This window comes from Paroedura picta, chromosome 12 (genome assembly GCF_049243985.1).
Source record: "Paroedura picta isolate Pp20150507F chromosome 12, Ppicta_v3.0, whole genome shotgun sequence".
NCBI lineage: Eukaryota > Metazoa > Chordata > Lepidosauria > Squamata > Gekkonidae > Paroedura > Paroedura picta.
Window position 1 is genome coordinate 53,000,524 of NC_135380.1, and position 15,016 is coordinate 53,015,539.

At 49.5% G+C, this 15,016-nt stretch overlaps 1 protein-coding gene across 7 annotated transcripts in view; it reads left to right on the forward strand.

Moving 5' to 3' along the window:
* The first annotated feature begins 472 nt into the window (after positions 1–472).
* The window catches only part of RAPGEF1 (Rap guanine nucleotide exchange factor 1), a 224,618-nt gene continuing 210,074 nt past the window's right edge, over positions 473–15,016 (forward strand). For all 7 annotated transcript variants that reach the window (XM_077305344.1, XM_077305348.1, XM_077305349.1 and 4 more), the window contains exon 1: positions 473–621. In XM_077305344.1, coding sequence (XP_077161459.1) covers positions 597–621 — 25 coding nt within the window. In that variant the 5' untranslated portion in view covers positions 473–596. The remainder of the gene's footprint in view (positions 622–15,016) is intronic.

A 15,016-nucleotide genomic window follows, 5' to 3' on the forward strand; every position in this document is an offset into this window, starting at 1 on the left:
CAGGTCCCCGCTTTCTGCAGAGGCGCCGCACTGTGCGGGCGGGGGCGCAGCGGGAAGAAGTCCTCCCCGGGGCCCGTCGCGGGCAGCCGAGCTCTGCGGGGACGGCCGGTAAGCGGCAGCGGCAGCGGCTCTTCGGACAGGCGCCGGGTTGGGGCCGGGCCTCACGGAGCTCCCCGCAGCTGGCCCAGGTGGCCTCCCCCTGGCGCCCGGCCGGCGCTTGGGCTCCCTGGGGAGAGCCGTCCCCCCGGAGCAGTTCTGCGCGGGCTCCCGCCCCCTCAGGGCCCCTCCTTGCTGCGTTTCGCCGGCCCGCCGCCAGGGCGCGCGGCGGGCTCCTCCCTCCCTCCCTCTTGGGGGAGGCGGGGCGAAGGGGGGCGGGGCGGGGCCTCTGCGGCGCCTCCCTCCCTCCCTCCCTCCCTCCCCGTGCGGCGCGCGTGTCCGGCCGGGCTCGCGCTCTCTCTGGCGGCGGCGGCGCGTCGCTCCCTCCCTCCCTCCCTCCCTCCCCCCTCCCTTCCGGGCCTGGGAGCCGCCGCCGGAGGAGCTGCCGGGCGGGCGGGCGGGCGGGCGGGATCGGAGCCCAGCCCCGGCGCGGCCGCGACATGTCCGGCAAGATCGAGAAAGCAGGTGGGCCCGGGAAGGAAGGCCGCGCGCGGGGGGGGGGGCGGGGGGGCAGCCCCGGGGCGGGGGGGCAGCCTGCGCCTGGTGGGGGGTGGGTGGGGGGGTCTCTCCGGGCCCACTCCCCCCCCCGCCTCTCGCTCCCTCCTGCGCCGTGGGGGGGGCTTGGGGGGGCTTCCGGCCCCTCGGGCAGCCTGATCCGGCTTGGCTCGCCCGGGACCCTCCCCTCCCCTCCCCTCCCCTCCCCCCCCGGACCTGAGGCGCAGTGCGGGGGGGGGGGTCGAGCGCCCCTTTCCCTGGCGGCGTCCGTGGACTGCAGTGCCCGGAGGGGGGGGTGGCCATTGTCGTCCGCGGAGAGCCGAGAAGAGCTGCGGGGGGGGGGGTGCAGCCCTGTGAGGTAGGTGGGGCTGAGAGGGAGGGAGAGCTCAGGGAGAACTGAGACTGGCCCAAGGCTGCCGGTGGAGGAGGAGGAGGACTGACCTCGTGGGGCGTCTGAGCCCGCAGAGGGCCTCTTTCCCACGCCCCGCAGGGCCCTCGCCCACGATTCGGCTTGGCCCTCCCAAGGATGGGGCCTCCAACGTTCACGGGCCCCGTTCTCTCCCAGGCCAGCAGTGGGCCGCGAGGAGGGCCCCGCGGGTCCGGCTGAAGCCCGGGGGAAAGGCAGTGGCTTCCCCCTTGCCCGTCCCAGCCAGGCCGCACAGGTGCCCTCTCTTCTCCTTCAGACCCACAGCATAGCTTCCCACCCTCGGAAGGGCCAGCGTGCTTTCCCCTTCCATGGGATCTCCCAAGGGCCAGGAGTAAGCAGAGTCCCAGCTCCTAGAAGATCCTGTGCCTGTCTTGCAGCCAGTTACCTGGCTCTGTCAAAGAGGAGTGACATTCAGGTCCTTTGCGTCCCTCCAGCCCTAAAGGTCTCCTGCCACAGAGAACAGCCCCCCCCCCCACCTGGGAAAGCTGCCCTTGTGGTGTGGAGAGAGGAAATGATGCCTTCCACATTTATGTGCAAGCCCAGAACTCCACTGACCACCAGCCCCTTTTAAAAGCGTGCGGACACACCCCTCAGCCCCACAAAAGCCCTTGCACAGAGCTGATGGAATTTCCACGGCTGTTTTTGTTCCTTATTTACAGCTTCAGTCTGATAGTGTGGGGGGGGGGGGGACTGGAAGGTAATGCTGGATGTGTCAGATCAGGGCTTAGATCGTGGGTGGGGAGTTTCTCTTCCACGGAGGTGGGAGGTGTGAGATGACTCTGCAGAGCAAATAAATATTGGATGGAGATGGGAGTCAATCACTTGTAGGGGAAACCCCAAGCAGCACAGGAGGGACGTTTCCTGCCCACTTTAGACTTGCTTTCAGTCTCAATCTTTTGCATGCTGGATCCCAAAAGTAATTGGAGTTATCCAGCTCTGGCTGATAAACATTCATACTGGTTTCTGGAAACGATGCTACATGCTTTTGATAACTAAAAACCAAGGTGTTCATGTGCCACGCCACCTATATGTGATGGTTAATTCGTAAATACAAATTCTTTGAGAGAGAAAGAATTAGTGTTCCTTTGTGCTCTCCACATATCCCAAAATGTTGGGTTAGGCTGGAATTTCTTGCCTGTTTCCTGAAAAGAGAGTTTCGGAAGGTGCTGCCCTGTTTGAAATGTGTAACTGGGATGTAGTAACAATCCTCTGAACTCCCTGTTGCTGTTTACAGCTGTGTTTGGGTGCACCAGGGGTGTGATATTTAAAGATTCAATTAGTATTTTGCAAATCAAATGGCGAATTTATCTGGTTTCATTATGCAGCATTTAATTAGGAGGGAGAAATCAATTTTGCATTGTGTTTCGTGGTGTCAGGACTCACACGGGATCTTCTTGGGGGGGGATGGAATCCTTGGCGGTCCACGCGTTCTCCTTTCCACTGCTGAGTCCTGCCATGGCTAGCCTGTCTCCGTGGCAGGGAGGGCCTGGGTTGGATTACTTCAGACGTGGCTGGTGTTGGCTTTGGAGCTCTGAATCTGTTTTCCTGTGACGTGCTTCTAGAAAGGGACTCTGGGGCGTAGAAATGACTTGGATTGCACAGCGTTTGACTTGGAACTCTTGTATGCTACACAGTCATGTCTCCTTTACCTGCATCTAATAAGGGAGCATTGCATCATGGAAGATGTTGTTCCTGAAATGTTTCAGATCAATTGCCGAATCATCTCTGGGGAGAATGTCCTAATCAGCTGGGGAAAGAGATGGAGCTGGTGAAGCCAACATCAGAGTGTTCTGTAGGGCTGCCCTATTCAGGACCCCCCCCCCACACACACACACACAAACACACAGGGTTGAAGAGAAAACTCCAGGTGTAGAGAAAGACACAGGATCTCAGTTGTCCTGGGAGAGGGTGGGGGATGAGTACGATTTACACAAGCCATGTGAGGTAGCAACATATTTTGCCTCCTTGTAAAATAGCTACTTGCCAGGTTGCCTATGACAAGAAGTTGTCTCCAGGAGACGACGTAGGAAAGATTGACAGAAGTTGGTAAGCCTATTCAGTTTGTAACACTTTCTTTGTTTCCACTGGGAGAAAGAGGCTAGGCCTGTAGAGCAACAGGAGAAGTGGACTCCAGGGAGGCCTAGTGATGTCAGCAACGACCCAAACGTCTGAGAAAAGCTGCATAACCCTTGGGGACCTCCTGGGTTGGAAACCCCTTCCTATGTTTCTGATCACTGCTGACACATGCTCATCTGTCATTTGTATGTGCTCTGGAAGTATAGTTTTCGGCTATAAAACTTGTAACTTCTTATTCTGCCTTCTGATTGGAGGAGAAGTGACTCATGCAGAGTTTCAGCTGGCAACCTCCCTTGAGAGCAGGAAATTCCGCACCTTCATTCTGAATGCTCCAGTTGTCCAGCAGACTCTTGGTGGAATTATCTACTCCAGTGAAAGAAGACAAGCCAGAGCAGTGAATCATGCAGAAAAATAGCGGTCAGACTCCTCTGTAGTTGGGTGCTTTGACAGTTTGCAAGAGCCTTGCCCTTTGGCTGATCTCAGTTGTGTTTGGTGCGATTTTCATTAAAAGTGTGGTTCTGTTTGAATGCGGAGACAAACAGCAGGTGTGAAAATGAAGAGCTTGTTGGGCCTTTGTGGGGAGGGGGTGTGTTATATCTGGCCGAAGACTGAGTGGCAGGCAGTACGTGAGGGAGGGAGGAGGAGGCCTCACAGGTGTCAAAAGCCGCATGGCTTTAATTTTGCAGCATTAGAGCGGAGAAGTGTTGTCGGTGGACTTACTGAAGCAATATGCAGATTCCTAGAAGGGTGTGAGGAGAGAATGGAGGTTTTGGGTTGGGGGTGGGGGGCCAAGAGAGACAGCTGGAGTCTGTTGGAATGCAAGACAGCTGACTCGCAGCATAACCAAAAAGCAGAAACTGGAAACAATTTCTAAATTTATTTTCTGGGTGTGGATGGTCCATTTTGGGCCCTCTCTGAAAGAGGAGGAGCACTTGATCTGTCTAAAATTATCTGTTGGTGCAACCTGGCTGGCAGGACAGTCTTCTTTCTCTGAAACTCCGTCTGTTTGCTCGCTATTGGGCGCAAGTGGCATTACTGGGTGCTGTTTTTCATGGCTAGAAGAGAGGCCGGCTAGTCCGTCCTGTGCCAGCAAGGCAATTTGAACCCGTGCCCATAATTTATGTTAGCGCTGCTATCCTGCATGGAAATGTTTTGAGCAGTGGAGTCTCCTTTTGCCTGCAGGCCACTGGTTGGGACAAAGGAAATCGCTGCACTTTCTACCTCTACTTGGCCACTGCTGCCAAATCAGCAGAGAAGTGGCATGTGGAGCTGTGAAGACTGCAGAATTCCGCCTTCTATTCCCCTTTCTGCTGAAAGATATATTAGATTTATAGGACCACTGAATTTATAGGATTTAGCTGTGAGCCCAACACTACCACAGGAGAAACATAAAGTTTCTGTAAATTTTGAAACCTTGGCTGGGAAAAAACTTTTCTGTGTTGGGGGGGGGGAGGGGGGGCAGAAATTTTGGGGAAAGTTGACCCATAAGCAATACTCACTTCCCTTATCCCTGTCTTGCGAGACTCAGGATGAGTTACAATGGAGATAGTACAAAATATAGATTTACATAAATGCATAAAATTATAATATTAAAACAAATTATTAAGCCATTGCCCTCTTTCCTGTCATGGGGGAGAAAAAGGGGGGAGGGTCATAAGATGGTCCGTTAAGTGGATTGGTGTGTTCTGACAAGGGAGATGAAGAGAGCAGGTGAGTTTAGCAAGCAGGTGTGGCACTGTGCAGCTGCTGCAGGCAGTGCCCCCCAGCAGGCGGCAGGAAGTCAGGGGCACCGGCGGGAAAGCAAGCAGAGCAGGGGCTCAGGCGATGGCAACATCCTTTGGCAAAACACTATCCCCCCCCCCCCCTCGGGCCTCAATAAATTTGTCAAATGTTGACCGGTCCCCGGTGATAAAAATGTTGGGGACCACTGCTCTATATGGCAGTCTTTTAGATACTTGAAGATGGTTATCAAATCCCCTCTCAGTCGTTTCCGCTCCAGGCTAAACAGACCAAGCTCCCCCAACCTTTCTTCATATGTCTTGGTCTCCAAACCCCTCACCATCCTTGTTGCCCTCCTCTGGACACATTCCAGTTTGTCAACATCTCTCTTCAACTGGGGTGCCCAAAACTGAACACAGGACTCCAAGTGAGGCTGAACCAGGGCAGAGTAAAGTAACAGGGGAAAACAATCACCCCAAGGTTCCCTTTGCTCTCTCTCAGGAAGATGTGCAGTGCCCATATTTTCTCCTCCCACCCCGAAGCTATCTTAAGGTGTTGTTGTTCTCTGGAGGTAAATACCTCATCTTTGAAAGAACAGTGGTGCAAACCACATTAATCACGAGGAAGGACCTTTGCTGCTGAAGTAAGTGGCACAGAGTTTAGCCTGCCTGAGGCAAATGACAAAGCTGCTTGCTATTATTTGCAAAACTTAGAATCATAGAATCATAGAATTATAGATTTGGAAGGGACCTCATGGATCATCTAGTTCAACCCCTGCACTATGCAGGACACTCACAACCCTATTGCTCATCCACTGTAACCTGCCACCCCCTTGAACCTTCCCAGAATCAGCCTCTCCGTCAGATGGCTATCTAGCCTCTGCTTAAAAATTTCCAAAGATGGAGAACCCACCACCTCCCGAGGAAGCCTGTTCCGCTGAGAAACCGCTCTAAATGTCAGGAACTTCTTTCGGATGTTTAGATGGAATTTCTTTTTAATTAATTTCATCCCATTGGTTCTGGTCTGTCCCTCCGGGGCAAGAGAGAACAATTCTGCTCTATCCTCCATATGGCACCCTTTTAAAGAAGAAGAATCATATAATAATAAGAGTTCGAAGGGGCCTCGTGGGTCATCTAGTCCAACCCACTGTACTATGCAGGGCACTCACAACCCTATCACTCATCCCCTGTAACCTGCCCCCCTCCCCCTTAAGCCTTCACAGAATCAGACTTCATGAGCTTCTTTGTCTGGTTGTGATTCTGTGCAATCTTTGTGATTCTTTGCGGCAATCCTGCTTACTCTGGGCCCAGCCTGGGGACTGTGCCCCAGTCCAGATTTCTTCTCATCTTCCAGCACCCTGAATTCAATTGTAGCAGAGGCTTTACCAGGAACTTGAACTGCCACAAGCAAAAAGAGCTGCCGTGTTGAGCAAGTGAAGATCAGAATCCAGTCTCTTCCTCTTTTTCTTGGGCCTGGCTAGTCAAAGGAGCCAGCATTCCGCAGGGCCTGCAAGGCAGAGCTCTTCCGCCAGGCTTATAGTTGAGGCCTGGCGGTAAGAAGATCAGCCCCCCCTTCACAAACTGGCGGTAGAGAGTGTCACCCCCCCTCCCGTAGTTGAGGACGCGGAGACTAAATGAGTAAGATTAAGCCATCATTGTTGCCACTGTGACCAAATGGTTACCAACTATTGTAAATTTATTGGAACTTATTGTTATTTTATGGTTTTTAGAGGATGGGGTTATGTAAGCCGCCTCGAGCCTTCGGGGGGAGGCGGGGTATAAATATAATAATAATAATAATAATAATAATAATAATAATAATATTCTTTTAAACTCAGGTATATTAAAAGCTGTGGCTGGTATGCAGAAATGATGAAATATATAGCATGGAATGTAGAGTAATGATGAAATTAATAATGTCATTGTAAAATACATCAGCTATATAATTTGATTTTTAAAATGTTTGAAATAAGGATTTTAGTAATGTGTAGAAAATGTCCTGAAAATTATAAAGGCAGGGAGAAATATTTTCCGCTGCATACCACCTAGTAATGTATAATTTCTATTTCTAATATATATCGTCTGCTCCAGGGTTTCTCAACCAGGGTTTATTGATGTCCCTGGAAGGGTTTCCTAAAGGAGTGTGAGCTAATTTGTAATTTTAAAAAATTGTTAATGATTTATCAGGTGATGTGACCATATGTGGTCATGTCAACCTGCTCCCCCTCCCCAAATGGCTAGTGATGGGCCTGGAGGGCCAGGAGGTGGGTGTGTACAAAGCTATGCTACGCTACCATATCCAGCCACTTCTGGGGTTTCTTGAAACCTGAAGAATGTTTCATGGGGTTCTCAATGGTGAAAAAAGTTGAGAAAGGCTGGTCTGTTGTATGGTCACTGTTTTCCTTTTGTGTCCCTCATATTGCATTTTTTAAAATAAAAACATTAACACAAAGAGGGCTTCATGCTGATTGACAAATCTCAGGGGCCAGCCTGAATTCCCCATGTTTTCTTTTGAGCCTGAAGAAGAATCTGGCATGCAGTTCTGCATATTTCTGGCCGAGTGGTACTCATGCTGTGACTCACATTTACAATTACCATCAACCCAAAGAGCCATTTGGCAACTATCTGCTCTGTGCACCACCCCTCCAAACACGCTTCTGCAGTAGGACATAAGTATTAATAGTAAATGTGTAACTTTATCTTATCGTTCCTCCTTCATAATTCACTAAGGGCAGTGTGGGCGGGACCGGTCTGGGTGAGGGGCCAATCGGAAGGTCCCTCACTCGGATGGACATGAGCTGCAGCCAGACAGATGAGGGACCAATCGGAAGGTGCAAAGTGCCTTCTGATTGGGCCTTCACCAGGACAGACCAGAGTTCCAGCCAGTCCGGAGACGCGAAGCCAAAGTTCTGACAGGGCCCACCCGCCCAGCCACGGGCAATCTGTAGACATCGCTGCCAGTCTGCCCCTGACCACCAAACGGAGAGGAGGTCAGTAGGGCTGCCAGGGGGGATGAGAACAGATGCTTGGACGGGCTGTGTCAGCCCTTTATGCCCCAAGGCTGTCCTAACTGTCATGTCCAACTGTAACTTTGCCTCAGAATATTGACAGAGCTGGCAGGATGCTGGTGAGTGTGCTCTCTCTCCCCTTCCCTTCAGGCCTGCTGTGAAAGAGCCTCTGACAGCCCCTGACTGAAGGGACAGAGGCTTTTCCAAGAGCAATGCAGGGGAGCCTGAGGACCTTCCTTTTGAGAGGGGGAGCATTCCCCTTCTGCCAAACAGTTGCCTGACAGGGAGGCCACAGAAAAGTCCTTTCTCACTTAAAATACTGCTCTGGTCTGGGGTTAGACATAGACAAGCCATGTGTATTTCTTCGCAGCTCTTTCCAGATTTGAGGCCTACTGCACAGCATTATTCTGCAGATGAAACTGGATGCTGTTGCGGAGGTTCTTTTGTCTGTTTCATCTGCAAAACAATCCTGTGCAATAGACCTCAAGTCTTTCAATTCAACAGGCCTTAAATGTTTCTTCTCTACCATAACCCTGTCCAAAGTAGCCCTTTCTGCCTGGGGAGCTGATCTTTATACTCTGCAGATGAGCTGTAATTCCAGGAGCTCTCCAGGACCCACCTGGAGGTTGGCTACCCGTGAGTTGGAAATATTCCTGGAGGTTTGGAGCTGGAACTTCAAAATTGTACAATGCCTCAGAGTCCAGCCTTCAAAGGAGCCATTTTTGCCTGCAGTTGGGAGGGAGTGGTGCAGGTGTGTCCCTCCTGGGCTATGGGCTATGGCCAGCCCTTACCAGCAACTGTTTGTATTCTGGGTTGCAAACGTACAGACCAGCATCTGTCCTGTGAGTCTGGAAAGTGCAGGAAGATCTAAATAAAGAATATTTACAGCCCGAAACTGTAAATTGTGAAAAAGTAAATGGCTGGAGAGACATGGGAATTGAAGTGACTTTTTCAACCTTGGCCTGGCAAATAATAAACCAATATAAAAAAACCTTACTACAACCTCCCACAAAAGACACACATTCAACCCCATGCCCTTACAGACTGGACAACTCCTCCCCTTCCTCTTCCCACTGCTAGGCTCTAGCACCCGTTGTATTCCTGGATACTACGGGCTTTGCCCTTAGTTTATAATAAAATCAGAGTCCAGCAGCACCTTTGACCAACAAAGATTTATTCAAGACGTGAGCTTTCGAGTGCAAGCAATCTTGGTCAGACTATGAACTGACCATCATGACAGTAGGAATATATTCAGTAGGATTTTGACTTGGAACTCTGGAACCAGCCAGAAATATCAGGTGAAGCAAAGCATAAAGTATTAACATTAATCATAAAGACCATTTATGCACTGGAGGTTTCATGCTGGGCTGCAGGCTGGAGTTTTAGTTGTGACAGGTTGCCCCACCTCTTCCTGTACCCACATTGGGGAGCATTTGGCCTGGTGCACCTCATCCATCCCCAATCTGTGCTCCTGACAGGGGGGTGGGGCAGTGAAGTTCCCAGTGCATAAACGGTCTAAGTGATGTGAAAATTACATAGATGGAACCAACTTATAGCGAGAGATTGTATGAACTGTTTACAGTGGAGTAGACCACAATCCCTAATCCTTTACCTCAAACTTCTTTCTGAACCATTTTCTTCCATTTTTCCTATGTTAAGAGGCCTCTTGAATAATTCAGTTCTGCATTCGTTGCAAAAAGCCCGCAGGTTGGGCGCCCTCCTCACCTCACCAGGTAGGCCATTCCAAGAGGTGGGGGCCAAAATGGAGAAGGCATGTTGATTTTGCCCATTTGCATGGTGGCACTCGCAGAATGCCCTGCTCTTGGGAGCCAGTCCCACAGCTATGAGGGAACAAGGCCATGGAGGGCTTAGCAAATGTAAACCTGCACCTTTAATTGAGGCTGGTAACTGATGGGTAGCCCAAGAAGCTACTGCAGAGTGGGAGTAATATGCATGCTTTGACTAGCTCCTGATAATAGCTAAGCTGCTTAATTAATTCGCTAGCAGGTGAGCTGTTTAATTACCAGGGTGGGTCTCTCCCTACCACTGTTAAACCTTGGCCAGGACTGGGATATGTGGAGTGAGGGGAAAGGACTTGCAGTCAGACTTATGGTGCAAAACATAGGAGGTGAGGTTTCCGATTCCCCAGAACTCTTCCTTACGCTGGATGTTAAAAGATAGATGCTTTCTTATTTTAAAAGTACTCTTCAGGTTGAACTCCAGTGTTGCAAGAGCTGGAAACCACTAACCAACCATGCCCTCCAGTAGACAGTAGGCTTGCCCACTTGCTTGAAGCACGGCATGAATGCTATGTTGGGGAGTGATGCTCAGAACAACTACAGGTGACATGTCAAAGAGCCACAGAAGGGAATATCAGCGTTCAAGCCTTGGAGTTCCTAAAGCAGTCGTGTATGCTCTCTTGCTCCCTGTTTCTCTCTTTGAGCTGTTTCTTGCTGCCTGGTAGATTAAATAGGACCCTTGTGGATCAGCCAGGAACAGCAGACTGGGAAGAGGCAGAAGGCTCTGGAGAAGGAAGACTTATGTCACAGACATGGACGGGCAGTCTGTTGCAAGAGGCTACTGCTCCCCTGCCAGTTGTTTAGGCTCATAAGCAGACCGCAGGCCACTAGCCACCTTGAGCAGAGGCAGAGGAGGGTCCAGCATGAGATGATGGAGAGAAGGCAGAGTGTGCAGTTAGCAGCTCCGAGACACCTCAGTTTAGATAAACCATTGGAGTATGGAGGAGCCCCAGAAGTGATGTCACCTGGCCACACCTCCCTGTCACACACATAACATACCCCATGCACTTGAAAGTGTCACCAGAAGTGATACCACCACCCACATTAACAGACATGAAAATTGGGGTGGGGGGGAGACAGTTTAAGGCAGCAGTAGGCATGTCGGCTCCACCCCCTCCCAAGCACAGAAACCATAAAAGAAGGGGGACCAGTGGAAGCAGTTGGTTCCCTAGCTTGTGGCCAAGGACAGGAAGGGAAAGGCCATGAACCCCTGGTTGGGAATCCCTGGTTTAGATAGCAAGGAGAAAGGCACACGCACTTGAGTGATGTGTCCCAGCTGTGAGACATGTGACTACTATAAATGACAGGGAGAGGGAAAGATGAGCTGTGGATGGAAACAAGACATTGAATTCCTGCTGACCTCTCGGCAACTGATTCTGCCTCTTAAAACTGATTGGCCTGGCCCCTGTGGATCACACCCTCCCTGCCTGGTCCTTTTAACTGGAGATGCCAGGGATTGAACCAGGGATTCTTTTTCAGAGACAGGGTGGGACAGTCCACTTTATTCATCTTGATAAAAAAAGCATGTTACTTGGGTGGCTCCATAAGAAAGGGAACAGAGGGAGGGGGTTTGGGGGGGGGGAGAAAATCTGATTCTTGAGAGGAAGGTTGGCAGGATTAGCAAACCCTCCCCCCCATTCAGAAGTCACTCCCATGGGGGAAGCTGCTTAGTGCCATGCCTAGCTGTGCATCTTGCCTTCGTTTCTCTTACAGATATTTCCCCAAATTGCAGCTGCCTGGAGATTTCTGCTGTGCTGCAGAGTCTGCAGTGATTTACCAAGTGTGGTTGTTGTTGTTGTTGTTGTTGTTAGGTGCGAAGTCATGTCTGACCTATCGTGACCCCATGGACAATAATCCTCCAGGCCTCCCTGTCCTCTACCATTCCCCGGAGTCCATTTAAGTTTGCATTGACTGCTTCAGTGACTCCATCCAGCCACCTCATTCTCTGTCGTCCCCTTCTTCTTTTGCCCTCGAACGCTCCCAGCATTAGGCTCTTCTCCAGAGAGTCCTTCCTTCTCATGAGGTGGCCAAAGTATTTGAGTTTCATCTTCAGGATCTGGCCTTCTAAGGAGCAGTCTGGACTCATCTCCTCTAGGACTGACCAGTTTGTTCGCCTTGCAGTCCAAGGGACTCGCAAGAGTCTTCTCCAGCACCAGAGTTCAAAAGCCTCAATTATTTGATGCTCGGCCTTCCTTATAGTCCAACTTTCACAGCCATACATTGCAACTTGGCATACCATGTTGTTGTTAGGTGCGAAGTCGTGTCCGACCCATCGCGACCCCATGGACAATGATCCTTCAGGCCTTCCTGTCCTCTACCATACCCCGGAGTCCATTTAAGTTTGCACCTACTGCTTCAGTGACTCCATCCAGCCACCTAATTCTCTGTCGTCCCCTTCTTCTTTTGCCCTCAATCACTCCCAGCATTAGGCTCTTCTCCAGGAAGTCCTTCCTTCTCATGAGGTGGCCAAAGTGAGTTTCATCTTCAGGATCTGGCCTTCCGAAGAGCAGTCAGAGCTGATCTCCTCTAGGACTGACCGGTTTGTTTGCCTTGCAGTCCAAGGGACTTGCAAGAGTCTTCTCCCGCACCAGAGTTCAAAAGCCTCAATTCTTTGATGCTTGGCCTTCCTTATGGTCTAACTTTCGCAGCCATACATTGCAACTGGGAAGACCATAGCCTTGACTAAACACACTTTTGTTGGCAGGGTGATGTCTCTGCTTTTTAGGATGCTGTCTAGATTTGCCATAGCTTTCCTCCCCTGGAGCAAGCATCTTTTAATTTCTTTGCTGCAGTCCCCATCTGCAGTGATCTTGGAGCCCAGGGGAAAAAAATCTGTCACTATCTCCATTTTATCCCTATCTATTTGCCAGGAATTGAGAGGGCGGGATGCCATGATCTTTGTTTTCTTGATGTTGAGTTTCAAGCCAACTTTTGCACTCTCCTCCTTCACCCGCATCAACAGGCTCTTTAGTTCCTCTTCACTTTCTGCCATTAGATTGGTATCATCTGCATATCTGAGGTTGTTGATATTTCTCCCTACAATCTTGACCCCAATTTGTGACTCCTCTAATACCGCCTTTCTCATGATGTGCTCTGCATACAAGTTAAATAGGCAAGGCAACAGTATACAGCCTTGCCGAACTCCTTTCTCAATTTTGAACCAATCAGTGATTCCATGTTCAGTTCTCACTGTTGCTTCTTAACTTGCATATAAGTTTCTCAAGAGACAAATAAGATACTCTGGTATTCCCATCTCTTTAAGAACTTGCCACAATTTGTTGTGTTCCACACAATCAAAGGCTTCAGCATAGTCAATGAAGCAGAAGTAGATGTTCTTCTGGAACTCCCTAGCTTTCTCCATGAACCAGGATATGTTGGCAATTTGATCTCTAGTTCCTCTGACTCTTTGAAATCCTGCCTGTGCTTCTGGAAGTTCTCCGTCCACATATTGCTGGAGCCTAGCTTGTAAAATTTTGAGCATAACTTTGCTAGCATGAGAAATGAGTGCAATGGTGCGGTAGTTTGAACATTCTTTGGCATTGCCCTTCTTTGGGATTGGGATGTAAACAGACCTTTTCCAATCCTGTGGCATATTGAGTGTAGCACTTTTACTTCATCGTCTTTTAAGATTTTGAATTGTTCAACTGGAACGCTGTCACCACCACCAGCTTTATTGCTGTTCAGACTTCCAAAGCCCATTTGACTTCACATTGCAGGATGTCTGGCTCCAGGTCAGTAACTACCCCATTGTGGTTATTAGGGATGTTAAGCTCGCTCTTGTATAGTTCTTCTGTATAATTTTGCCACTTTTTAAAATCTCTTCTGCTTCTGTGAGATCCCTACCATTTTGATCCCTTATCATCTTTGCATGAAACATTCTCTTCATATGTCCAATTTTCTTGAAAAGATCTCTGGTCCTCCCCATTCTATTGTTTTCTTCTATTTGTTTGCACTGTTCATTTAAGAAGGCATTCTTATATCTTCTAGCTTTTCTCTGGAATTCTGCATTCAGTTGGGCGTATCTTTCTCTTTCTCCCTTGCCTTTCACTTCCCTTCTCTCCTTATTTATTTGTAAAGCTTCCTCAGAAGCTTGTAAAGCTTCCTTTCTTGCATTTCTTTTTCTTTGGGATGGTTTTAGTTGCTACCTCTTGTACAATGTTGTGTAGCTCCGTCAATAGTTCTTCAGGCACTCTAATTCCTTAAATCTATTTGTCACCTCTACTGTATATTCCTCGGGGATATGATTTAGTTCGTACCTGAGTGGCCTAGTGCTTTTCCTTACTTTCTTCAATTTAAGCCTAAATTTTGCTACAAGAAGCTGATGATCTGAACCACAATCAGCTCCTGGTCTAGTTTTTACTGACTGTATAGACCTTCTCCATCTTTGGCTGCAGAGCACATAGTCAATCTGATTTCTGTGTTGACCGCCTGGTGATGTCCATGTGCAGAGTCGTCTTTTGGGTTGTTGGAAAAGAGTGCTTGCTATGATCATTGTATTCTCTTGACAAAATTCTACCAGCCTGTGCCCTGCTTCATCTTGTACTCCAAAATGCCTGTTATCCCCGTTATCTTTTGGCTTCCTACTTTAGCATTCCAATCCCCCATGATGATAAGCACATCATTTTTTGGCGTTGCTTCTAGAAGGTGTTGTAGGGCTTCATAGAACTGGTCAACTTCATCCTCTTCAGCAGCAGTGGTTGGGGCATAGACCTGGATCACTGTGATGTTGAATGGTTTGCCTTGGATTCGAACTGAGATCATTCTGTCATTTTGGGGTTTGTATCCCAAGACTGCTTTTCTTACTCATTGATTATGAAGGCTAGTCCATTTGTTCTGCGAAATTCTTATCCACAGTAGTATACCTGATGGTCACCTGAATTAAATTCACCCATTCCTGTCCATTTTAGTTCACCGATTCCTAAAATGTCGATGTTCAGTCTTGTAATTTCTTGTTTAACCACGTCCAGGTTGCCTTGATTCATGGATCTGATGTTCCAGGTTCCTATGGAATAAAAATCTTTACAGCATCGGACTGTCTTTTCGCCACCAGTTACTTCCACAACTGAGCGTCCTTTCGGCTTTGGCCCAGTTGCTTCATTCATTCTGGCGCTACTTGAACTAGCCGTCTGCTTATCCCCGGTAGCATATTGGTCACCTTCCGACCTGAGGGGCTGATCTCCTGGCGTCATATCGTTTTGCCTTTTGAACTTGTCCACTGGGTTTTCATGGCAAAGATGCTGGAGTGGTTTGCCATTTCCTTCTCCAGTGGATCACCTTTTGTCAGAGCTCTCAGGTATGACCTGTCCGTCTTGGGTGGCCCTGCACGGCATAGCTCAT